Source organism: Ovis canadensis, chromosome 18, assembly GCF_042477335.2.
Source record: "Ovis canadensis isolate MfBH-ARS-UI-01 breed Bighorn chromosome 18, ARS-UI_OviCan_v2, whole genome shotgun sequence".
Classification (NCBI taxonomy): domain Eukaryota; kingdom Metazoa; phylum Chordata; class Mammalia; order Artiodactyla; family Bovidae; genus Ovis; species Ovis canadensis.
The window spans coordinates 34,796,986-34,822,367 of NC_091262.1; the positions used below are offsets into that span (position 1 = coordinate 34,796,986).

The window sequence follows — 25,382 nt, forward strand, 5'->3', positions numbered from 1 at the left end:
CCGATGCAGCTCCTCTGGTGTTTCCGCACCTTCCACTAGGCAAAGGCCGCAGAGCCCGACCTTCCACATCTGCAAAACGGGGGGCGAGTGGGGAAGGAAGGCTGGCGGGAAGCCTGGGTCCCAGAGACCCGGTGAGGAAGGTGAGGGGCATACGCTCCTTCTGGTTCTAGAACCGCACCCCGCCCCCTTTCCGCTCTTGCTCCCCGAGGCCTCTCTGACCCCTGACCCCGACGCCCGGGGTGGCTGCGGGAGCCAAGAGGGCGCTCCACACACGTCGGGCGGTTGGCTGAGGGAAGGAGCCGACGCCCCCGAGTGGGCCCCTCAGGCGGGGCCTGGCGGGGCCCCTCGCGGCCCGGCGCCCTCCCGCGCCTCGGAGGCCGCGGTGGCCGGCCCGGGCCGGGGGAGGGACAGCAGCAGGTGATGACGGCCGGGCCCGGGGCTATAAATAGGGGCGCGCGTCAGCCGCGGGCGAGAGAGGCGGCCGGCGGCGCGGGCCTGACGGGCAGGGGCCGGGAGCGCGGGCAGGGGCCGGAGACGGGCAGGGCCGGCAGCAGCATGGGGTCGCGGAGGGCCCCCGGCCGCGGCTGGGGCTCGGGCGGACGGTCTGAGGCGGGGGGCGACGGCGAGGACGACGGGCCCGTGTGGATCCCCAGCCCCGCCAGCCGCAGCTACCTGCTCAGCGTGCGGCCCGAGACCAGGTGAGTCGCGCCCTGGGGGCCGGGCCGGCGGCCCGTTGTGCTGGCGGGCGAGCGGAGGCCGCCAGCGAGGCCTCAGGAGGGGCCCCGCCCGGCCTGTGGAGATCATGGTGCCGCCGGGCCGGCCCTGAGGGCCCTTCAGGGTCCCCCTGGCCTCTGCCGGCTCCGTGGGCCTCAGGCCTCAGGCCATGCGAGGCCCTGGGGACGAGGAAGGCCTACTTTGGGGTGATTTCCCAGGGTCCCGAGTGGCTCCTTATCTCCCCACCTCACTCCCGCCCCTCCTTACCCTCGCCCCACGCTCAGCTACTCCCTGGCCTCGGATTCCACAGCCGAGATAAGGAAAGCCAGACGGGCTGACATTCCTGCTGGCTTGGGGGGAGGGGGTGGCGGGGGATGCCAGAGGCACTGCCCTGAGGGGATCTGCTTAGTTCAGGAGTCACTGGGAAGAAATAAACGGTGCAAAGAAGGTGCTTCCTCTGTGCCCTGGTCTTTCCTGGGATCTTGGTGGGGGCTGGTGTGGTGAAGGGGTGGCCTGAAATGCTGGTCAGTCTGCCTGAGGATTCAGAGCTCCATGTCTGAGGCTGCCAGTTGCCCTGCCCAGTTTGGGGGGATGGGTGCCATCCCCAGGATGCCAAGGGAAGGAGCCCGAATGATCCTCTTCCAAGAGCTGAAGAGGTATGGTTGCTTTGTTTTAGGAGCTAGGCTACCCACAGGTGGAAAGACTCGCAAGACAATAGACTGGCATTTTGGCCCTCGGGGGCTTCCCTGGTGGCTCAGACCGGAAAGCATCTGCCTGCAATGCTGGAGACAGGGGTCCTATCCCTGGGTTGGGAAGATCTTCTGGAGTAGGAAATGGCAACCTACTGCAAGATTCTTGCCTGGAAAATCCTGGAAAGAGGAGCCTGGCGGGCTACATAGGGTCGCAAAGAGTCGGACTTTACTGAGCTAGTCCCTTGGCCCTCAAAGGCACACAGACACACAGAGATATGTGCATTACCATGAAGATGGACACTTCCTGTCTCCTCTGGGCAGCTTAGTTTCCCTCCAACTGTGGAGTCTATTCCAGAGGGAATTGTGATGGATGGCTAGTGGGTGAGTGGTTGTGTCGCTGCCCCAGAACTTGGCTAATCATAGGTTATATACGGAAAACAGCCCCTCCTCTGAGAAGCTGCCTGGGGACCTCTTGTCCTCCATTCTTAAAATGGCACAAAACAGACATCAAGGACATTCAGGAAAAGTCCCAGGCACTTCCTCGTGGATTGGCTGAGTTCTGTTGACCTTGGAGTTGGAAAAGTTCAAATGAAACCAGAACCGGTTTCTGCATAAAACTCGTCAAATGGTGTCACATGTCTGGGGCAGGGCGGAGGGCTGATGTTAGTGACTGAGTCAGACTCGCCAAGGCCCCTGGCTGCCAAGAAAGCATGCCCCTTCCTCCAACCACTGGATCTATGGAAAAACTGGAATGAAATGTGTGTATTTATCCAGTCCGTGGTGAAGCTGACTGCCCTGTGGGAGCCTCAACAATTGTCTCACACTTGTAACCGAGATTGTGTCTGGGCTTTGCCTCCTCCTCCTGTGTCTGGCCTTTGTCTGTACCAGTGGTACAGCAGAAGAGGGATGCAGGGCCCTTCTCGGAGACAACATTGGGGTGGCTTGCAAACCAGACATAACTGGGAGGTCAGGGGAATGGGGCTGTTAGGAAAAAGGGTGAGCAGTTAAATGGTAGATACAATTACACATCTGATGAGCAGTGTGTCAGCCTGAGAACTGCAGGTGGGTTAGAAGTGTCTGGTTTAGGTCCCTTTGGGCCTGAGTGAGAATGGTCTTAAATGGAGATTCTTTTCATCAAGTCCTTGGAGAGGCAGGGCTGGGACATTGGGAGAGAGGGTTTTCTAGCCCAAGACTGTGGCCTGTGGGCTTGCCCCTTCCAGGTAGCCACAGACCAGCAAGGTCCTGAGGCACCAGGAAGGCCAGGTTTCTCTCACCTCTGGAAAAGCCTCTGGCCAAGGAGGGGAGACTATGACAGTGAATGGGGCTGTTGGGGACTTGAGGTGGTGCAGGGGCCAGTTCATAGTTCTCTGTCAAGACCTGACTCTTGTGTTAGAGCAGGTAACCATACAGCCTTCTGTCTCTCAGAGCAATCTGAATGCTTGTGGGGGTGGGAAGAGGGGCCAAGAGATGAAGAAAGAGGGTCCCTTGAGGGCTTTGTCAGCTAACTCTGGCTCCTGAGCCCTGACTCTGCCAGAATTCTGACTGAGAGGCAAATTCTAGCCCACTCACTCCTGACTTCAACCTTTCCTGGGTCTACTTCCATACATATCTATCATGGAGCTTGTGAGTCATCATTCTGTGAGCCTTGGGAGGGTGGGCTGCCCTTGTGAGCTGATGGACAGCTGCACTGGGAGCCAGGTACCGGAAGCTATGGCCCAAGTCTAGAACTTGTCTTCCCGTGCATTCCTTTCCTTTCTCCAACCCTGGGGGGATTTCCAGTCCATAGTTAGCTCAGGAGTGAGAGGTCCAACATGCACGTAACCCCCCCAAACTGTTGCCCCAGCTTCCTATAGATCCAGCCTCACTTTTATGGGAAGATGGAGCCTGGATGAGCTAGAAAAGGTTAAGGAACCACAGTCAGGTGTTTGCAGTTATAACTGGATTTTGAGGGACATTGAGACATTCCAGAAATCTGCCTCATTTCTTGGACACCCTGGCCCAAGTGGGCCCAGAGGAGCAGTAGAGCCGGTGATATTTGCTGTAGTTTTGTGGTATCTCTTCTGTTCAGCTTGGGTAAAGGAGATTATCTAGGGCTTTTAGGAAAACTGAGGCATCAAGCCAGGACTTTCTGAAGGCCTTTTGTGTCCAAAATATATGAAAGCCAGGAGGAATGGGAGGGCCCAGCTTCCAGGAACAGTCCTGGTTCCTGCCACTGACCCCGCGCACTCTCCCTCCCCCACCTCCCAGGCCTACTTTTCTCCTTTATGAAGAGACTTTTCCTTTATGGGCCCCGAATTTCTATTCTATAAAATGAAAGTATCGCTAAGAACGTTTTTAGGCCTATTTATCCCATCACTGAGCTTCCCTAGTGGCTCAGTGGTAGAGAATCCACCTGCCAGTGCAAGAGATGCAGGTTCCATCCCTGGATTGGGAAGTTCCCCTGGAGTAGGAAATGGCAACCCATTCCAGTATTGTTGCCTGGGAAATCCTATGGATAGAAGTACCTGGTAGGCTACAGTCCATGAGGTTGCAAAAGTCGGACGTGACTGAGCGACTAAACAACAACATGCCAACATTTGATGCCTCTGATTCAGACCCTCTCACAGTCAGTAATTGGGGAGTTCCTGGGTAAGAGCCCTGAGTCAACCTCTGGCCCAGCCAGCAGGTCGCAGGCACCTTTTGAAGACAAGGTGCCTTCACTGCCTGGGACTCCTCCTGACATGGCTGATTAACTAAGGGTGAGGCCCGGAGAAAGCAGGATGAGGCCGGGGAACTGTAGCCCTGGAGAGAGCCAGGGAGGGGTCACTGTCACAGCTCAGTCCCTTGCCTACTTGCGAGTGGAAGCTATTATTTCCTGTGAATTAGAGAGCTGATTCTCCCCGTCCCCTTCCCAGGGAAGAAGTCCAGACCCAGCAAAGGAGAAATCTCTCCATTCTAAGGAGAAAGGCAAAGGAAGTCCATCATAAGGAAAGGATGGAGTTGGCCAGTGCCTTGAAACCATGGGAGGTCTGCCCTCATGGCCTCCAGAGGATTTTTAAAGCTCTGAATAAAGGCAGCTGCATTCTGGAGCAGCAGCTTCTCTGGGGGTAGGGCTCTTTGGGTCTGAAGGATGTGCTTCCCTAGTGGTATCCATAAATCCAGGCACACAGAAGTGGAAGCCATGTTTGGGGGCAGAATGTGAATTTGTTTTTTTTTTGTTGGTTTGTTATACAGATACAGGCTGTCAGTGGTTAGGGATGCAGACTGACAGTTCTGTTGAGCAGATGGGCTGTTGATAATGAAGGGAGAACTGTTCTCACTGTGGGGCCAGCTGAAGGGAGTGAGTGTAGTTGGGAGGGGTGGGGGCCTGAGATCTCCCAGAGAACTGTGTCCCTAGACGCCTCTGGAGATACTTGTGTTGGAAGGAATGGAGGCAGAGGTGAAAGTTGACTCATACCCACTGGATCTCCACTGAGGGGCAGCTCTGTGTGATCCTCACCCTGCAGTGGCCTACCCAGCCTCACAGCTGGTTTCGGCTCTCAGCTGTCCTGGGGCAGGAGGGGTGATCAGCGTCATGGGCCTTGTGCTGGTCTGACCCAACTGGGTGCCTCCTGGCTCCTGCTGAATTAACTGCTTTGTTTTCCTTCTCTTCTTGACTCTCCCAGCTGGTTTGCCTTGCGTGGCCTCTTTAACTGTACTTTAACATATTAATGGGTGTTCTCCAAGCCACCTGTCTCCTTCCCAGCCTCTGAGGGGATTTCCAGGAACTGGGGGCTCTTCTCCCCCAAAAGGCCAAGGGTTGAAGCAGGAGTTGCCCGGCTCCCCCACCCCCCAAGCTGGTGTGCTGCAGAGGCGGGGAGATGTCCCAGGCAGCTATGAGTGACTCAAGAACCCAGGACACACCTTTCTTCAAGCTCAGCCCCGAGGGGCCTCCCTCCTGCCTAACCATTTCCCTGGACCCTGCTACACTTAACAAGTTCTTGGTTTCAGATACATGGGTGTCCGGTGGTGAGGCTGCTTGCTAACTGGAGCCGGCCAAGTAAGACAGCTGGTCCCTTTTAATAGAAAGGCCCTTGGGCCCCAGATGGTGGCCGATTAATACTTTGCCTACTGTTGTTGATTTCACCTCCTCCTGTCTTTGCTTTTTTGGCCTAATGATTCCATTTGCTGTTTTTGCTTAGCTTATCAAGCAACCGGTTGTCTCACCCCAGCTCTGGAAGGTAAACGCACTATTGCATTACATTTCTCTGGCTGCATTTTTTTTTTTCTTGGGTCTGGGCACTGAGGGGGCTCTGGGTGACTGCTTGTGCACTAATAACCAAGCTGCATGGGGTGAGAGGAGTGGAGAGGGTGGTTGGGGAGGGTGTGAGCGGGCACTCAGTGAGCATGGATCTCACGAAGGCCAGAGTTGATGCTTGCATGGACCATTTGAAGGGGGTGCTGGGACCCAGAGATAGGCAGGGGTTCCCAAGATGCCTGCAACTCTATCTCTGTGCCCCTGGGATAGGCACCATGGGACCAGAGCCGAGAGCCTCCAGTCACGTGACCTGTTTCCCCCTCAGCCTAGGTTTTCATGGTTTTTGTAACCACATATCTAGGTTTGACAGCTTATTGTCTGTCTTCTAACCGTGGCTGCTTCCTTAAAAAAAATTTTTTTTCCCTCAGTCCCTTAAGTTCTCCTTCTGTTATCTCCTCTGAATTTCCCTCTCTTTTGATTTCTCTCCACCCTGCAGACTGTGAACTCTGTGAGGTCAGGGCTATCATGTGAGTGTCTTTCTGTGTTAACTTGTTCTCTGAATCCTCTTCAGAGACAGAGCAGGGCCCCAGCAGGCCTGCAGTCAGAGTTTGCCTGTTGAACGACTATCCTCTTGCCTCCTTAACTGGAGACAGCTCTCCACCCCTGGCTGAACTGACAACTGTGATCAAAACGGGAACGTTTCCTGGCTACTTTTCACCACTTGGGCCTCCTCCCAGACTCTGGTAGATCTAGGGAAGAGTTGACCATAGTTTCTTCACACAGAGAAAGATTTTTGCATAGCTAACTGGTTTCTGAATAGCTAATAACGTCTAGAGGGATGGTCAGTAGCTACTATGTGCGTTTCCTGTGATGGAGTGGATACTGAAGGGGCAGAAGACCAGGGTATCCAGCTCACTCAAAGCGGAGTGTGTTAAGTGCTAAAAGAGAGTTTAGAAGTTTATTTAAAGCAAGGTAAATACCAAGCCTTTGGGCAGGATTAGGTTCCTTTGAAGATGTTGAAAACCAGTGATGATTCTGGAGTTCTGTAGAGACACATGATTAGGCTGTGATATCCTTATGAATTCACGGAGTTGGAACGGCTTGGAGGTGTCAGGGTAGGACTAGACCACTTCCAGGTGGGTGGACTTCCTGGCTTCCCAGGAGACTGGAAGCAGGAGACTTGGAATTCATCTCACGTCTGAGTGGTTTGGAAAATAGGAGCAGAAAGCTGGTGACAGTTTATTAGAATATGATAGTATATGCAGTGACTCTGTCCCCACCAAATGCACCCTGGATCCACTTTCCTAGAGGGTGTTTTCCTGGCTATACTTTTCAGCAGTTACTTAGGATTTTCCATTATAAGAATGTTATAATACAGTTAGGACCTAGTCTGGAAATTTGAAAAGATAAGCATTCTTTCTTATAAAACAAAAATAATGAGATAACTACCTTGTTAAATATCTAGCATGAGCACTTGTCTCTGCAAATTTTCCTGAAGCCTGATTTCCCTGTTTTCCTCACTTACCCAGTTGCTTATTTTCTTAGACTTGTCCAAGCAGCTTTATCCCTAAGAGCCTAGGCTGAGTATGAGAGACAGGTTCATATTCATGAGTAGGTTAGGATTCAAATTAGGTAGGGAGGACATAATTAGGGATGTTTCGAATTAGTTGCAAAATCATAGAAGTCCAATGACTTTTGGCAGGGCAATTTCCTCTAGAAACTGCTGGTTGGGAGTTGGTATTCCCCGAAGTCAGGAATTGCTGGCAGTATGAGAGCAGTGAGAAATGTTTTCAGATGTTCTAACTCCCAAGTGTCAGAGCGTTGACTGTCTAGATCCTGAAGGACCCTCTATTTTTGAGTGGATTAAAAGAGAAAGGAAAGGACAGTAGTTTCTTCCAACAGTAAGCTACAAGAAGACAGTTCTTACAACTGGCTAGTAAGTTACTTAGGTTCCAGGTGGGAGCGTGGCAGGGAGTGTTCTGGCAGCCTTCACCACAGTCCCTAGTTGGGATCCTCTTTCTGGGTGGTCTTTCTGGGGGAGGACTCCTGTCAGCTCCCCAGAGGCCCAGGCATCTGCGATCCTGTGCAGAGACGGCTGGACCCCTCTCAGTCCAGAAGTCTTACTTGATTCCAGGCCTTCTTCCTGGGATGCAAGCTTTCTCCTCAAACTCAAGTCCGGAATGACATCCACAGGATGGTCAGCTGAATGGGGATGTCCTCCTAACAAAGTAGGGCTGTAGCTCCTGTCTGCTTGTGTTCCCACAGACTCTTACCTGCCCCTGTGGAGAGGTCACAGGCAGACACACACTGCCCATGGGCAACTGCCCCTTCTTCCAAGGCACAGAGCAAAGCAGCACTGATCTGTCTGCCCCCCAACAGTTCTTCCTGGGTGTGTGGGTTGGGGGCGGGAAGAGGAGGGCTGGGCACGGCTTGTGCACCGCACAACCTGGCTATGTGGTTACTCGTCACGCCTAGGGATGCATTGTGTCTCTGCTGGCCCATGAAGGGTTTGGCATGGTGGTTTGCTGCGTGTGGGCAGGTAGGAGAGGACTGTCAATGCTGAGCAGTGCTGGTGAGTCTGTGATCAACTCAGTGAGCCCACAAATGCCTCTGAGTTCTGGGAGATGGACTTTCACAAGGGAACCAAAAGCCCTGACTCTTCCACGGGTGGATCTGTTTGTGATTGGCAGTCTTGCTGGTAGGTCCTGGAGCTGCCAGTATTCACTTGAACATGTGGTACCCACCGGGGAGCAAGGGAGCCATGGCTGGCTTTCCACTGGAGGTCCATAGCCCTGTGTAGGGTCAGGATTCATTTGAATCTTTCTTTTCTGATACTCCTAGGAACTAGAGGCTACCACTGGGTCTAGACCCCTGGCGTTGGCCAGCTTGTTCTTGGTCTGCTATGGGTCTATCCTCACAAAGGCAGGGGCTTTTCTTCTGACCCCTGAGCTCTTGGGACCTGTTATCCTTGGGGTCAGCTGGCTTTCCCTCCATGGCATTAATGGAGGCTCTGCTGTGCTGGGCCCTCCATCTCTGAAGCTGGGCCTGTCCATGTGTGTGTCTCTACCATGCACGAGCTCACCTGAACATGAAAGGTGGAGTGTGAAGCAAGGCCCCCCAATAAGGATGGAATGGGAATGCCAGGAATAGTGGTCTGGCATGCACAGGAGCCTGGTCCCTGGTCAGAAGGGACCCATTTTAACAGGTCTGGGTCAGGATTCCATTCAGCCCCTGATCACTTCCCTGCCCCCATCCTGGCCATGAGACCTAGCTTTCTTGAAGAAAGACTTTCCCAGGTGCTGGAGCCATGGCTACAGGATGCTGGATGGACATGGTAAGATATAAGCCACCTTGGACCACTCCAGGCCATGGCATCGTGCAGTGGAGATAGGAGAAACGCTGCTCTGAATGGTTCTTTGCCTTTCCTAGGAGCACCTTCTGCTCCATCATTGCTCAGCTAACAGAGGAGACCCAGCCGCTATTTGAGACCACACTCAAGTCCCGGGCTGTGTCTGAGGACAGCGACGTCAGATTCACCTGCATCGTCACAGGTAATGAGGCTGTCTGTATGATCCGTGCCAGAGCTGCTGCACAGGTCAGGGTCCAAGGGGTCTATGGGCACAGGCATGGAGAGGGGTTGGCTGTGCAAGTTGACATTGGTCTTCTTAGCTATCTCTCCAGTTTAACTTCTCCATGTGGGCAGGGGTCCCTTTCTCCTCCCACTCTGAAGCCACACATACACTCTGCTGTTCTTCAAAACCTGTCTTCCATATAGATTCCTCACACTCAGACATGCATATGCGACTGATGAATCTTATTCCAAGGAAAGAAGCTCTCTAGCTGAAAGAGGTTTTCAAGGCCATCTTCTCAAATATTCCCATTTTACAGCTGAGTAGTTTGAGACTTTGGAGTCTCAAGCCTGATAGACAGTAATATATAGTGATTCTGAATGCAGACCCTGACTGGAGTCAGGCTGCCTGGCTTAGGATGCTGGCTTGTCCCCTTTCCAGTTATGTGATATTGAGTACTTCATCTGCAAAGTGGAGATTGTAATGGTATGAATGCAAAGCATTTGGAATACTACCTGGCGTATAGTAAGTACCATATAAGTGTTAGCAATTAGCTGTCATTATGTGCATTTCACCAAATTCCATGGTGGAATTTGAAGCAACAGGTTGGCAGAATAGGAAGAGAGAGATACTCCTTGGAAGGGGAGAGTAAAGGGGTGAGGGCTGGGAAGCTGGCTCTGGGCACTGCCCCTCCCCCACACGTCCCAGCACTGGCTCCCATGGCACTGACGCCACCAGGGCTGTAGGACTCACCTGGGGGCCCTACCTCTTCCAGCCCCGCAGCCATCAGGTCAAGGTTCTCTCCGAGAGCACCTCCCCCCTTTCTTTCCAGTAAATTAAGAACACTGATGCCCTTGATGACACGCCAGCAGTGACAAGCCCTGATTCTAGGGAGCATGTCTGCCCCAGCCAGCTGAACAGCTTCTCTAGGATTGGGTTCCCTGGGCAGTTTTCACCTTGCCCAGAACCTTCTGAGCTCCCAGCTGAGAACACTTCCCAGGGATACAGAGGTACGCTACAGAGGTACGCTTGCATCCCTCACCTTTGTATAGCACAGCACATTTTGCAAAATTTATCTGGTTCCATTGTTGTTGAATTCTTACAAAACCCGGTGAAGTCAGTGCTATTATTAGTCAGATTTTACAGAGAAGGATACTAGAATAGGTTAGGTGACTTGCCAAAGCCCACGAAGTTGGCAAAGAGGAGATGCTGCTGTTGCCCTCTGCAGCATCTGATGCGGCTTGCTTATGCCTGCATCTGCTGCTTTACTCTGGCAGTAGCCATTTTCTAGGAAAACTCAACTCTTTCACGATGCCATGCTGTTGCACCTGTTATTTTCTCCATATAGAACATCCTTAATCTTTTTTAATGAAACCTAATTTTTATTTCATCAAATTAATATATTACAAATTGTTTAAGATTTCTAACTGAACTAAAAATGTAGTTATCAAAATACAGCCATTTACCCCTCTCCTCAGTTTGCCTTCCCAGAAGCAACTGTGTTCAGCCGTTAGCACTTTCTTACGGTGTGTACACATTTCTGTAATGCTGGTATAGTATGTGAATACTGCTAACTTTTGAGTCTTCAAGTTTAGTTGCTACCCAGTCTTCCTGTTATAGTAGAGAGGAAATTAGCTCTTTTTGCAGTTATTTTCTCTGCTTCATCTCACTTATCTTCTAAAATCAGTTATATCATAATTTTGTTTAATCAATATTTACTGTTTATTATGCCTCTGAAATATTAGTCATAACTGAACATTGTAGTATACTATGATTATATTTCTTCTTTTTTTATAAGGTTAGTCCTTTCTTTAATTTTTCTTTTAATTAGCTATTTGGTATCTATGACTAATTTTTCTTATACTTTCTAAAAGCCTTTTAAAGCAGCTTTCCACAAGATTGATACCATCAGTCCTCTGTCAGCTTCTTTCCTTAGAGACATCCCTATTCTATTTGAACTGGTGGTGTTTTAGGCCTAATACACACCTGTTATATTGGGTGTATATGTCATGTCTTATATGTCATATCTCACGTCTTCCTTGTTCTTGGTTTACTCTATGGCTTTATTGAGCTACATCTGGTGGCTTCTTCAGGTCCCAAAGATGGTACAACAGTGGGAGGCATTATGATGACAAGCTCTCAGTCTCTCTTCTTTGGGTCATCCTTGTTCCAGTGTGACTTGGTTGCTCTGTGTGTCTGGTACACAGATGTCATCGTAGGATCTCCCTTCATCATCATCCGGCAGGTTCCCTTTACCTCTCCTGTAATGGACTTCCTGCTTATCTGTATTCTACATTTCTTTCTTGACTTACATTCTTATTTTGGTAGCTTCCTAGGAAGAGTATATGGTAAATAAATGTTAGACAATTTATGTCTGAAAATGTCTTTATTTTATTTATTTGCTTTACTCTTGATGGAAAGTTTGGCTAGGTATAGAACTCTAAGTTGAAAATAATTTTCCTTCAGAATTTTGAAAACTTTGCTGCAGGTTGCCGTCTTGCTTCCAGTGTTACTGTTTAGAGCAGGAGGGCAGTTTGATTCCTAATTCCATATAGGAGGCTGGTTTTCCTCTCTGGAATCTTTTAAGAGTGTTTTGATATTTCATAATGGTGTATCTTGATACAAGTGTCTTCATCCAGGGGCATGCTTGGATGCTTTTAGTATGGAAACTTGACAGCCTTTAGTTCTGAGAAATTTGAGATTATTTTGATCTTGATTTCTTCCTCCTGCTTTCTCTGTCCTTCCTTTCTGGAACACCTGTGCATATCTCCTCCCTGGACTCATTTTCTTACCTTTTCTTCCCTTTCACCTATTTGTCTTTTTGTTCTTCCTGAGAGATTTCCTCAGTATTATCTTTCAGCTCTTTTGTTGGGTTTTTAATTTCTAAGAGTTTTTTAAAAATTGTTTTCTAAAGCATTCTGTTCTCATGAATGTAATATTTTCTCTAAACTCTCTGAGACTAGTAATAGTAGTTTTGTAAAAGTTTCCTGTGTAGTTATGTTTCTTCCAGTTTGCTTTTTTTCTATTTAATTGTTCTGGTTCTTCATCTCCTATTTATAGGGTTTCCTCAGATATCTAGGAATCTTTGGTTATAGGATAATGATTACGAATAGGAGACGAAAAAGCTGATTGGAAGTTCTGAGCAAGTAGTAGGAGCCTGAAACCTTGGGTCTTCACTCTAGGATGACCTGGCCACCACTAGTGTTGGGAACTGACCAAATGAGTTTCTTTAGTTACTTTCTCTTGTACTAGCTAGATTTCATACTGAGTTACTCGTCTTGTGTCTTGCTGAGTTTTCTGGAAGCTCTGCAGATTAGAGGGTTGGGTGGGCTTCCAGGATAGAGTATTTATTTCATAGATATATCTTTCCATAGAAAATTCATGCCCTCAACAGTGCTGACTTACTCTCAGGGCACAGTTTTACTTTCCCAGATACTAAACCTCATCTTTGGACATGTTGGGGAAGGAACAGTTGGTTACCCAGTGGTATGGAGTGGGTGAGGAGATCCAGAGACCTAATTGTTTTCCACACCCTTTTTAACTTCTCCTTCTTTCCCTTTATACCCAGTCCCAGAGGTATCTGGTGGCCAGTTCCTGTGCCCTTTGAGGATTTTCTGGTGTTCAAAGGATAGTTCTCAGTTTCTCATCTTAGGGTTAAGCTGCCTTGAGTCTGTTAAGTCAGTTTCTGAAACTTGTCCATCTGCTTTCCAGCTTTCAAAATATTGTTGTTCCTGTTGTTTTCCCATTTATTTTGGTGGATATATATGTATATATGCTTTCCTGGTGGCTCAAATGGTAAAGAGTCTGCCTTCAATGCAGGAGACATGGGTTCAAGTCCCTGGGTTGGGAAGATCCCCTGGAGAAGGGAATGACAACCCACCCAGGATTTTTGCCTGGAGAATTCCATGGACAGAGGAACCTGTCAGGGCTACAATCCATGGGGTTGCAAAGAGTCAGACATGACTGAGCAACTAACACACATACACACATATATTTTTAATAAAAAACTCATTAGTGTGGTTTAGTGGGTTTGGATGAGAGAATGAAAGTAGATGGTATGCTGATGCTGCTTTTAACCTGGAAGCCTGGCAAATTTCTTCTCATCTTTCAAGGCCCAGCTCAACCAACTTATCCTCTAGGAGGTCATCTCCAGCATTTCCACAGAGAGCTCTTGCTGTGCCTTTCACAGTGCAGCTTCTTGGTTCTTACTTCTCTCTCCCCATAAGACCATGAGACAGAGCATACCCCTAACACCTCATGCAGCAGGCACGAAGAAGGTGCTCAGTACATGTTTGCAAGTATGACCACAGTGACCCTGACTCTGCTGACAACACCTTCCACATTGCCTGTTCACTGCAGCTGCGGCTTCAGTGCCTTGACAACAGCAGCTGCTTCAGGAGCCTCCCTCCTCTCCTTCTTCCATTCTGTCGTTTGTAGCCATGGACTCTGAGAGCAACGTGCTGAAGCTGACCCAAGTCTGACTTACAGAGTCTTAGCATATTTTACTGAATACCCCCAGTGTCATCATAGAAGTAAGCTTTTCCATGCCTCAAGCCCAACTCAAAGGAACAAGCTTTTCTCCCTTCAGTTGCCATAATCTTATCTCATGATGACCCACCAGGGTGGTGGGCTTCTGCTCAGGAGCACCTTCCATGATGGGATCTACAGCTCTACCAGGTAAGGCTGTGAGGTTCCCAGGCACTCACTGTCTCTACCATCCATACCTTAGTCCACTGTTATACCTAGTTCCTCCTTCCCACTCCTCACCCCAACCTGTGTCAGAGATCTTAGGTTACCTGAATTTCATGTAGCAGATTAGCGGCGAAGACTCTGTGATTACCATAGTGCACTATAAATAAGCCTTTCCCAATTATATTAACAGGGAGAAAAGGTAGACTGTAAGAGGGGCCAGGGAAAGGGAAAAGGTTATACAGAAAGATCAGAGAACAGAGAAGACAGAGCTAGAAAGTGGGTCTCCCCTCCACTCCCCTCCACCCCGCCCCACCCCCAACTGGAGTGGAGGATGGTGGGTGGCCGTAAACCTGACTGGCCTTCGCATGAGACTGGCGTGGTAATCCTGGCTTGTTCCTTGGAGATAGAGTGACCACATTTGACTCTTCCTCCCACCCTGCTGGTAGCATTCCCTAGATGAGTTTGTGATGAGTCAGGCTAAGCAGGGCCCTGCCAGGAGGAGGTGATGCTTTTGTGGTGGGTGAAACACTGGTTCAGTTGAGGAAGAATAGTCTGTGGCAGAGCCCCTGCTGGCTGACTCTGCAGAAAGTCCTTTGGGACTTTAAGAAGTGGCGTACGACCCTGGAGTTCTTCTCTGTCGGAGTGGGCATATGGGGGACAGTGGGCCTTGGCAGAGCCTCCTGGCTCCTGTCTCCCCCAGGGACCCCCTGGCCAGGGCTACTGTCCTTCTCGAGGTGCCCACCTCTGTCTCGCTTGGTGATCCCCTTCCCCTACTCTCCTTACCTCTGTTGTCAATTCTCTGTTAGCTTGTGCATGTGTGCGGCCAGGGAGTTAGACTTTAGACTTAGAACCAAGTTCCTGAAGATATTCTTTTTAGAGAAATAAATCTAAGATGATGACTGCTGGGGGCAGAAACTTACATATTATCTCCAGAATTCCTAGTGAGAAGAACAGAGGAATAAGGGAAAGGAAGCCAGGAACTTGTCATGTGCCAGCCATGTGACCCTGAGTAAGTTACTTGATTTCTGTGAATCTCATGTTCCTTTTGTGTAAGAGATTCAGAGACCCACCTTGCCTATTTTGTAGAAGAGGGGGGTCTGGATTTTGGGATTTGGATTTTGGTTCTTCCACGTACCAGCTGGACACCTTTGGACAGAAGCCTTTGTTTCCTCTCCTTTAAGTCGAGGATGTATAACAGCACCTTTATCATAGGACTCATGAGAGGAGCAGATGAGGTAATACAGGAAAAATGTCCAGCTCAGTATCTGGCTTATAGTAAGTCTTCAATAAATGTTCACAATTGTCTTCACAGGGTTATTATGAGGACCAAATAAAATTCTATCTTTGAAAGCTCTTTGAAAACTCTAAATATATACATTCATCAGTATTATTCTCCTGAAGCTGAGCTTTTCCAAACTGGGAGTGGTTAGGATGAAGCTGTAAGTCTCCAAACTAGATTTCTTCTAGACTGAGGCATGCTGGCTGTGGAGCAGAGGTGTCAGGGTAGGAAGGGGAAGAGGGAAGGCCACAGGCGTCAGTATCACTGTGGGGTTTCCTGGCTAGGGCTGTGTGTGTGTGTGTGTGTGTGTGTATGCCAGCCTGTGGGCATGCACATGGGCACATGTGTGTGTGCAGCTGGGAGTAATGGACCTCCCTTTTGTGTGTTTCAAAATATAGTTCATATTACCCAGGGGACAAAGGAATGTTTTCTGCTCAACTAAAGTTGTTTCCAGAACCCACTGTTGCCAGAGAGCCCAAGCTTTCAGGTTGGCCCCCACCTAGTGAAGAGACACCAAAAGGTAGCGTGGGGGCTGGAGTCCCCCAGCATTGTGGCTGTTGGGTCCACTCAACATCCCCTTCTTGCCCTGTCCCTGCCCTCTTGCTGCAGCCTGACTGGACTCAGATGCCCTGGAGGCTGAGGCCCAACTAGGCAGATCATGGGGCAAGGAGGCTCTGAGCTGGGCTCTTGGAGGGATGAGCTCACTGCTCGAGATGGTGAGGACACGCACGGTGATGTAACCAGGGACTTTAGCTCACAGTGGAAACATGGGGCTCGCTTTACAGTCAGGGCTGCCCAGAGTCTGTTCTGGCTGACGCGGCCACAGCCTCGCCTCCTTTGCTCCCTGTTCTTGTCACGGTTCCCCAGTGTGCCCTCTGCTTTCCACTCCACACTCTGGTGTCATGGTTCTTCGTCAGCATGCCCTCCCCACCCACCTCTTGTTTGTTCGCTCACTCGTCCCCTTACTCACTCATCCAGCAGATTTTTATGAAGTTGCTACTATGTGCCAGGTGCTGTCTTAGGTGGCAGAGATACAGAAGTGAAGGAGAGATGATGACGCACATGGGGCATAAGTAGAGGAGGGGAGACAGAGAAGGGAACAGTTGGTTCCAGTATCGGGATTTGTGCTGTGGAAGGAAAGTGGACACTGAACCCACATTTTCTGAAATTCCACCCTCCTCACAGCCATTTCAAATGCCTCTCATGCCATAAAGCCTTCCCCGAATCCTCAGCCAGAGGTGCCTGTTCCCTTCTCTGTATCCTGAGCCCGTAGCACATTGCTTCATTCATTCACCTATAAATACTTAATGAGTGTTGACCCCATACCAGGCACTATTCTAGGAACTGAGGACAGCGAATAACACAGACAAGTCATGGAGCTGTTCTTTCCCCAGGGAGTTGGAGTAGATGGATGGAAACTCATCAGAGTATAATCGGTCAGGTAGCAATGCATTGTTCAGTTGCTCAGTCGTGTCTGACTCTGTGTGACCCTATGGACTGCAGCATGCCAGGCTTCCCTGTTCTTCACTATCTCCCAGAGTTTTCTCAGACTCTTAAGAGTCTTCTCCAGCACCACAATTCAAAAGCATCAGTTCTTTGGCGCTCAGCCTTCTTTATAGTTCAGCTCTCACACCATACATGACTACTGGAAAAACCATAGCATTGACTATACGGACCTTTGTTGGCAAAGTGATGTCTCCGCTTTTTAATCTGCTGTTTATGTTTGTCATAGCTTTTCTTCCAAGGAGCAAGCATCTTCAGTTTTGTGGCTGCAGTCACCATCTGCAGTGATTTTGGAGCCCAAGAAAATAAAATCTGTCACTGTTTCCACCTTTCCTCCATCTATTTGCCATGAAGTGATGGGACCGGATGCCATGATCTTAGTTTTTTGAATGTTGAGTTTTAAGCCAACTTTTTCACTCTCCTCTTTCTCCCTCATCAAGAGGATCTTTAGTTCCTCTTTGCTTTCTGTCATTAGAGTGGTGTCATCTGCATATCTGAAGTTGTTCATATTTCTCCCTGCAATTCCGGCTTGTGATTCATTCTGCCCAGCATTTCACATGACACACTCTGCATGTAAGTTAAATAAGCAGGGTGGCAATATATAGCCTTGACATCCTTCTTTTCCAACTTTGAACCAGTCCATTGTTCCATGTCCGGTTCTAACTGTTGCTTCATGTCCTGCATACAGATTTCTCAGGAGACAAATAAGGTGGTCTGGTATTCCCATCTCTTTAAGAATTTCCCACTGTTGTGATCTACACCTCAGGCTTTAGTGTAGTCAGTGAAGCAGACATAGGGTTTTTTTTTAATTCCCTTGCTTTTTCTATGATTCAGTGGATGTTGGCAATCTGATCTCTGGTTCCTTTGCCTTTTCTAAATCCAGCTTGAACATCTGGAAGTTTTTGGTTCATGTGCTGTTGAAGTCTACTTTGAAATATTTTGAGCATTACCTTGCTAGCATGTGAAATGAGTGCAATTGTGCGGTAGTTTGAACGTTCTTTGGCATTGCCTTTCTTTGGGATTGAAATGAAAACTGACCTTTTCCAATCCTGTGGCCACTATTCTATGAAGAATATAAAGAAAAAGAAACAGTAAGAGAGATAAGAATCACCAGGGAGAGAAACTTGTTATTGCATACAGGTGGTAGGGAAGGTCTCTCCATGGAGATAATGTGCGGACAGAGGCCAGAGGAATCAAGATGTGATGCTCATGTGATGCTTGAGGCCAGCCAGCAGGGGCATATGACTGGGGTACTGCAAGCAAGGTAGAGAGTGGGAGGAGGCGAGGCCAGTGGGCTGATATGGCCTAGATGATGAGGGCTTTCATGAGATGGGAGCTAGTGGAGTGTTTTGAGCAGAGAAGTGCTATCACCTGACCTTATTTACTTCCTCTGGCTGCTGTGCTGAGAATGGGCTGAAGAAAGGGCAGGGTGGAACTAGTGAGATAAGCAAGGAGGTTGTTGAGAAATTGAGGTGTGAGATGATGCTGATGGAGCAGGTTGGTGGCAGGGAGTGGCAGGAATTAATCAGATTCTGAATGTATTCTGGAGGGAGGGCCTGTGGAATCATCTGATGGAGTGGATGTGAGGAAAATAAAAGAATAAAGTATTACCTCCAGGTTTTTGGTTTGTGCCAAATTAGAAGGATAAAGTTGCCATTTACTGAGGTAAGTGGGACTTGGCTTGGTGAGGGGAATAAGGAGCTTGGCTTGGGACTAGTTAAGTCTGATACCCATGAGACCTCCAAGTGGAGATGTCAGGTTTGCAGTCAGAAATAAGAACCAGGAGTTCAGGGGAGGTCTGGGCTAGAGATACAAATTTGGGAGTTAGGAAGATATAGCTATTTAAAGGCTGCAGGACAGGATTAGATCCCCTAGGTTATATATAGAGAGAATGGAAGATGGTTCTGAGGCCTGAGCCCGGGCCCGTCTAACACTTACAGGTCTAGGCGGTGGGAGAGGGCAGATGGAAGAGATTAGAAACAGTGGCCAGTAGAGTAGTGCAGGCACTCAGAAGGGGGGGCATCCAGGAGCAAGCAAAGAGAAGGCTTCAGGAAGGGAAGGTCAGTGCTGAGAGATTTGGTGGTATGTGAGTCACGGGTGACCTTGATAGGAGCAATTCCTGTGCAGCGGTAGGTAAAAAAGCCTGATCGGAGGAGACAGGGTAAAGACAGCCAGTACAGAAAGCTCTTTCAAATAGTTTCTCTGTAAAGGAGAAAAGAGAGAAATGGGGGCAGGAGCCGGGGGAGGATGTGAGGTCAAAGAAAAGAAGGAAGGCAGTACAGAGGCTTGTATGCTGATGGGAACGATCTAAGAGAGGAAAAACCTGAAAATGCAGGAAAGGAGAAACAAGCTGGAGAGATGTCCTTGATGAGGCAGGAAGAGATGGGATCCAGTGAGGGTGTCTTAGATAGGCACTTCAGTTTATCGAGACAGGAGGGAAGGCAGAGCATATGGGTGCCCAGTTGCAGGTGCATCCCTGCCTTGTGTGGAGACCTGTCTTTTCTATTGTACAGTAGGTTCCCTGAGAGCAGAGAGCTGTCTAGCTTCTGTATCTTCATAACCCTTGCTTGGCAGTCAGCACACACCTAATACATGCATATATTTAAGGGACAAAGACCCTAATGCTGGAAAAGATTAAGGGCATGAGGAGAAGGGGGTGACAGAGGATGAGATGGTTGGATGCCATTACTGACTCAATGGACATGGGTTTGAGCAAGCTCTGGGAGATAATGAAGGACAGGAAAGCCTGGTGTGCTGCAATCCATGGGGTTGCAAAGAGTTGGACATAACTTAGTGACTGAATAGCAGCAATGTTAGGAGTCTCTAATTTCTAATAACCATTGCAAATTGATTGAAGTCAGCTTAAGAAATAGAAATCCTTGGTAAGGCTTAGGTGGACTTCTTATGGAATTCACAAGAGTGTGGCTGTGGCCAGGCAAGGAATGGAACCAGTATTTAGAAGGATATCAGGTCTACCCTCTCTGTCTCCTTTTTTTCATTCTAACCTGAACATCAACTTCATTTCCATCTCACTGTAGCTTTGTCTGCTTCTCAGGTCATGTGGCAGAATATGGTTGCACCCCTTCTTCCAAATTATTTCCAGACCCAAGGATAGAGTGTCTCTTTGTTTCAATTCCCAAATACTAGGTCAAAGAATTGAATCAGATTAAGTGGTTATGTGTCCATTACTGGACCAATCAGCTAGGTGGCCAGGGAGGCAGGGACACATGGCCCTCACAGCTAGAAGCTCTCTTTGTGAGTAGGGCTGAAAGTTGAGAGAGGACGGGCTGGAAAAACACCTCAATCAGTTTCACAGCAGTGAATGGGTGAGAAGGTAGGTGTGGATGGGTGGATAGATGGATGACAGATGGATGGGTAGATGGATGGATGGATGTTTTAGCTGTGTCATCAAATAATACTAATAGCTCAGGAACCTGGAATGAAAGAAGGGTGCTTGGCATTGGTGCTGATGTTGGGTGTTGGGGAGAGACCTCTGAGAGTAGACCTGTTATTACAGATGAGGATGTACAACAGGCCACTGGAGAGTGGAAGCTTATTACTACCAGCTAAAGCTTTCTGGAAACTCCTTGCTTCCCTTCTAATCAGCAGCCAGGAAATTTCTCCTCTGTTTGCCTTCCAGTTGCTGAAGGGGAATGGTTTTTGGCCTTGATAGGGTCTAGCTTCTAAATATAAGAAGAGCCATAGGGTAGCCCTCTTCCTCCTGCCAACCCGGGGCAGGTGGACCAGTCCAGTCTCTTCAGGTGGTCTGGGGAAGCCATGGGATCCTCTTCTCTCTGCCCACTATTTTGGAACTGGTTTCCCTGCAACCCAATCTGCTGCTTCCTTCTTAGGGTACCCAGAGCCAGAGGTGACCTGGTACAAGGATGACACAGAGCTGGACCGCTACTGTGGCTTGCCCAAATATGAGATCATGCATCAGGGCAACCGCCACACCCTGCAGCTCTACAGGTGAGGAGGCGGGGCCTGTTCTGCTCTGTCGGCCCTCCTGCAGGTCCTGTGACCCAGGTCCGGGGTGGGGGCAGGGTTCTGCTGCAGAGTTGAACCACCCGGTGAAGCGTGTCTGGCTGCCAGTGTCTGGGATCTCCTAAGGCCAGGATGGGAGTATTTCTGACAGCCAGAGAGCTGAGCACAGCCAGAGGAGGTCCTGACCCATAGAGACATTTTCCATGAGGTCAGCTGCCAAAAAAAGCTCCCAAGTCATCCTTACCCCACACGGGCTGTGTGGGTCACCTGCTCATGCAGGGAGCCTCCTGGGCCCCAGGTCTAATCCCTCCTAGAACAGCGTGGCCTCGGGCAGCTCCCACCCTCTTGCTAGCCTCAGTGTCCTCAGCCATGGTGAGGAGTGGGGGCGGCACTTGAGGCAGGGCTGGCAGGGGCAGGACTCTGGCTGTGGGGATGAGGGGCTTTCACCTGCCACCTCATGCTCCTGCCTCTAGGTGTCGAGAGGAAGATGCCGCCATCTATCAAGCCTCTGCCCGGAACGCCAAGGGCATTGTGTCCTGCTCAGGGGTCTTGGAGGTGGGCACCATGACTGAATACAAGATCCACCAGCGCTGGTTTGCCAAGCTGAAGCGCAAGGCTGCAGCAAAGATGCGGGAAATTGAGCAGAGCTGGAAGCATGGGAAGGACGCTGTGGGCGAGGCTGATGCCCTGCGCAAACTCAGCCCTGACCGCTTCCAGCGAAAGCGGCGGCTGAGTGGGGCCGAGGTGCCCGTCCCCTCGGCCCCTGCCCGGGAAGTCGAGGACGGACCCCTCGTGGCTTGGCAGGAGGGAGAGACCGAGCCTGGTCAGCACCCAGGTTTGGGCCTGATCAACAGTCTTGCTTCTGGAGAGGTGACCACCAATGGGGAGGCTGCCCCTGAGAACGAGGAGGATGGAGAGCGTGGCCTGTTGACCTACATATGTGAGGCCATGGAGCTGGGGCCTCAGAGAGTTCCCAGAAAGGAGTCTGGGGCCAAGAAAAAGAAGAAAGACATGGAACCTAAGCAAGGAGTGCGGAAACCAGAGGTGGAGAAGGCAGCTCAAAGCCATCGTGCTTCGGAAAAGCGTTTCCCCAGTTCAGACAAACCTGACTCCCGTGGGGTACAGGGGCCCCTGGACATGGAGCAGGTTCAGACACAGCCCAGAGGCAGAGCTGCCCGGGGGCCTGGATCCCCTGGAGCAGATGGCACCAGGAAGCCAGCCTCTGGTGCAGGCACTCCAGACCAGGCCCAGAAGACCCAGGCCCCAGCCCCTGTCCCAGGCCCAGAGCCGGAAGTGTATTTCTCCTTGAAGGACATGTACCTAGAGAGCACCCGAGCGGACCAGCCCCAGGTGGAAGCAGAGGCCCAGACCCCTCGGGGCAGGACACCTGGAGAGAGGCCCTCACGTCGGGAATCCAGCGAAGCCGGAGGTGAGAGGGGGCCTGCTGCTCCTGGCCAGCCTGTGCCCTCAGCCCCCCAGCCAACCAGGCCCTTCAACAGGAAGAGGTTTGCCCCTCCGAAGCTCAAAGGAGAGCCCACCGCCAGCAGCAAGCCTGATTCCTCCCCGAGTCAAGATTTGGAACCCGGGGCTCAGAGCTTGGGGCAGACTCCATCCCAGGCCTCTGTACAAGTGCCCACACCCCCTGCGCGTCGGAGACACAGCACCCGGGACAGCCCCCTGCAGGGACGAGCAGGCCCCAGCGCTCCAGGCAAGGTACGTGTGGGTGTTGGGACCTGGAGGCCGCTTGGGGCGCTGACCTCATGGAAACTGTTGCTGTAACAGCTTGGCAGCCAGTGAGCAGTGGGATATTTATAGAAGGGGGTGGGGTGGGGTGCTAGCCAGGAACAGAGACCACAGGCCTGGCCCCCACCCCAGGCAGTCCCCAGCTGCCAGGCATGTGGGCAGCACAGCCTGACTGTGACCATCTCCTCCGATAGCAGGGATGTTCACTGCCAGGTGATGATGTCCCAGAGCGAGGTGGAGGAGGAGGATGTTCTTTGGGGAGGAAAAGAAGGGGGAGAACAAGGAGCGGTCTGTGGTAGACAGTGGGTCTCTACCTGGATGCTTATTAGAAGACTTAAAACATATCCAACGTCCAGAAAATTCTGGCTTAATTTGGGTTTTTATCTGAGATTTTGGAGTCAGGTGTTACCTGTGTGCAAATCTGACTATCCTCAATGTTGCGTGATCTTCAGCAAGTCACAAAACTGTAATAAAAATAATGCCTACTTCATGGGGCCATTGTGAGAATCAGAGTGCTTGGCACAGGGCTTGGTGCATATTAAGAACAAGACAAATGGCAATAGGTTTAAGACGTTCCTGTGGTGGGAGGTAGAGGCAAACTCCTGTTTTACTGAGAACAGGAGTGCTGGTGTTTTCCTGGGGATCTGGTAGCCAACTGAGGAAGGAGGTCTTGTGTGGAGATGGGGAAGGGACATGCACTCTAAGAGGCTGGTGGGTGACAGCATAAGGAGTTTGATGAGGGGAGGAGCAAGACTGAGGGGGTCAACAGAAAGGAAACTCCTGTTTGGTCAGTGTTTCATGTTTCAGAGGGCAGAGGGCAGGCACTGTTTCCCAGGAGTTTGTAGAGAGAAAGGAGTGTTTTATAGAAGGGCAGAAAGAAGACAGTATTTCTTATGAGTGGCAGAAAGCAAAAGTGTTTCAAGACTGGAGGTGAGGGACTTTCTCCCTCACCTAGTGGCTAAGACTTCCACTGCAAGGGTGCAGGTTCAGTCCCCAGTCAGGTCGGTTAGGGAACTAAGATCTCACATGCTGTGTGGCCAAAAAAAGACGAAAGAGAATTTCCTAAACTGAATAAAAATGAAAACATATCAACTTGAAAAAAAAGAATGGAGGTGGGTTGGGTAAAACAGATGGGATACACTTACACTAAGAAATTTTTGGTTGGTTGTCTGAAATTCAGATGTAACTGGGTGTCCTATATTTCTCTTTGCTAAATCTGGCAACCCTAAGTAGAGACAGCATTTTGGGGGAGCTAAGATGAAATTGTTTCTGTGTCACTGGAATGCATGGGTCTGGGGAAACGGAGAGCAGCTGAAAGCAGCATTTCACAGGGGTCGAGGCAGAAGATGGAAGGGTAAAGGGACAGATGTGAGGTACATGCTGCTGCAGGACCTCTGAGGGTGTAGTGGGGAAGGTAAGAACTGGGGCGAGCTGCCTCTCCCATTGAAAGGACTTTCAAAGAGGTAGGAAGGAGTGCCAGTTTCTAGGGTGATGAGGGGAGATCGTTTTATTTCAGTGGGTGCTGAGATTAGTCTGTGGCGACAGCAGTTCAGAGGTCTTTGGAGTGGGATGAACCTCAAACCAGACTCTGGAATCTGTTCATGACTCTCAGCGCTTCATGCCTAGTCTCATGAGGTCTCAGCAGCTGGAGTGGTGAGCTCCTGGTGGCCAGATGGGGCCCCTCCGTGTGCCTGACAGCCCAGCGGCTGGACTGCAGGGCATGCTGTAGGGATGGCCCTCACGGGCCCCTAGGGAGCACATTTGGGAGGAGACCAGGCTGGTGGCCAAGTCTGTGAGTGAGTCTGGCTTCTCCACCCACAGCGGTGGAGAGTACCACAGCCTGACGGCTGCATCCTCCTGGCAAGGCCTTCTCCGAGCTGGGATGAATGGGCTAGGGCAGCGCAGGGCAGGAGAGGCTGTCTGCAGAGGTTCTGCTGTGGCTACAAAGAGCTTTTGTGGCTTTTATTTATTTTAATACTTAAAAAAATTGTGGAATGTATCATCATACATGTAAAAAATGGATATAATGGCCATATGTATTCTGAAGATGTTGCTTTTTAGTAGCTGAATGTGATTGGTTTCTCATATTCTCATTCTACCAAATCATTTTAGTTTTTGATAATGAAAGGAAAACATGGCCATAGTAAAAAATGTGGGGGAAATTCTAAAAACTAAAAGGAAAAAGTAAAAACTCATCTATAAGTCTGCCATCCAGATATCTTGCTGTATCTACCAATCTTTTTGCATATGTATTTTATTATTTTAAAATTTACTTTACATTATTTTGATTAGTTTTATATTCTGCTTCTTTTACGTCTTCTTATTTTATGAGCAGTTTCTAATGGTTCCTTAAAGTTATCTGAAAAAGTTCACTTTTTGTGGTTATGTAAGATGCCACAATATACATATTTTAACCATTTCTTCAATAGTGTTTATGATTTTCTTCCTTATCCCAAGGTTATTTAAGCATGTATCTATATTTTTATAATTCTTATTGTTTGAATTCCTTTATTTGACTTTTAAATCAGTCTGGAATTGATTTAGGTATATAGCATAATATCAGTTTCTAGCTCAATAATAAGTAATTTCCCCTCATATCTACCTTAAATAGTCAACCTTTTCCTATTAGTATGTGATTCTTTCTTTATAAACTACCCTTACACCCATTAAAGTCTACTTTAGTTCCCATATATACATCTATCATAATCCATTAATCTATTTGTTGATTCTTAGAACAGAATGATCTCATTTAATTATTGTAGCTTTAATTTCTGACAGAGCAACCCTCTTATACTTCTTTTAAACATTTTTGAAGTTATTCTCTCTTATTTATTCCTCTAGGAAAACTTAGAATCACTGTTTGAATTTTTCCAAACTCCCAGATATCATTGTGTTTTTTTACCTTGTATCTTTATATTCACCACTAAAAAAAAACCCCACACATTTTCAAAAAAATGATGAATTTTTAACAAGATCAAAAATATATTAAA

General features: G+C 49.3%; 1 protein-coding gene across 3 annotated transcripts in view; it reads left to right on the top strand.

Annotated features, from left to right (window-relative positions):
- Positions 1–235: 235 nt before the first annotated feature.
- The window catches only part of ALPK3 (alpha kinase 3), a 57,095-nt gene continuing 31,948 nt past the window's right edge, over positions 236–25,382 (top strand). The window contains exons 1-5 of one of the 3 annotated variants that reach the window (XM_069560380.1): positions 285–698; positions 5,567–5,605; positions 9,052–9,173; positions 20,517–20,634; positions 21,123–22,362. In XM_069560380.1, coding sequence (XP_069416481.1) covers positions 421–698; positions 5,567–5,605; positions 9,052–9,173; positions 20,517–20,634; positions 21,123–22,362 — 1,797 coding nt within the window. In that variant the 5' untranslated portion in view covers positions 285–420. Of the gene's footprint in view, positions 699–5,566; positions 5,606–9,051; positions 9,174–20,516; positions 20,635–21,122; positions 22,363–25,382 lie in introns of all 3 variants that reach the window. The other 2 variants (XM_069560381.1, XM_069560379.1) reach the window with 2 other exon arrangements.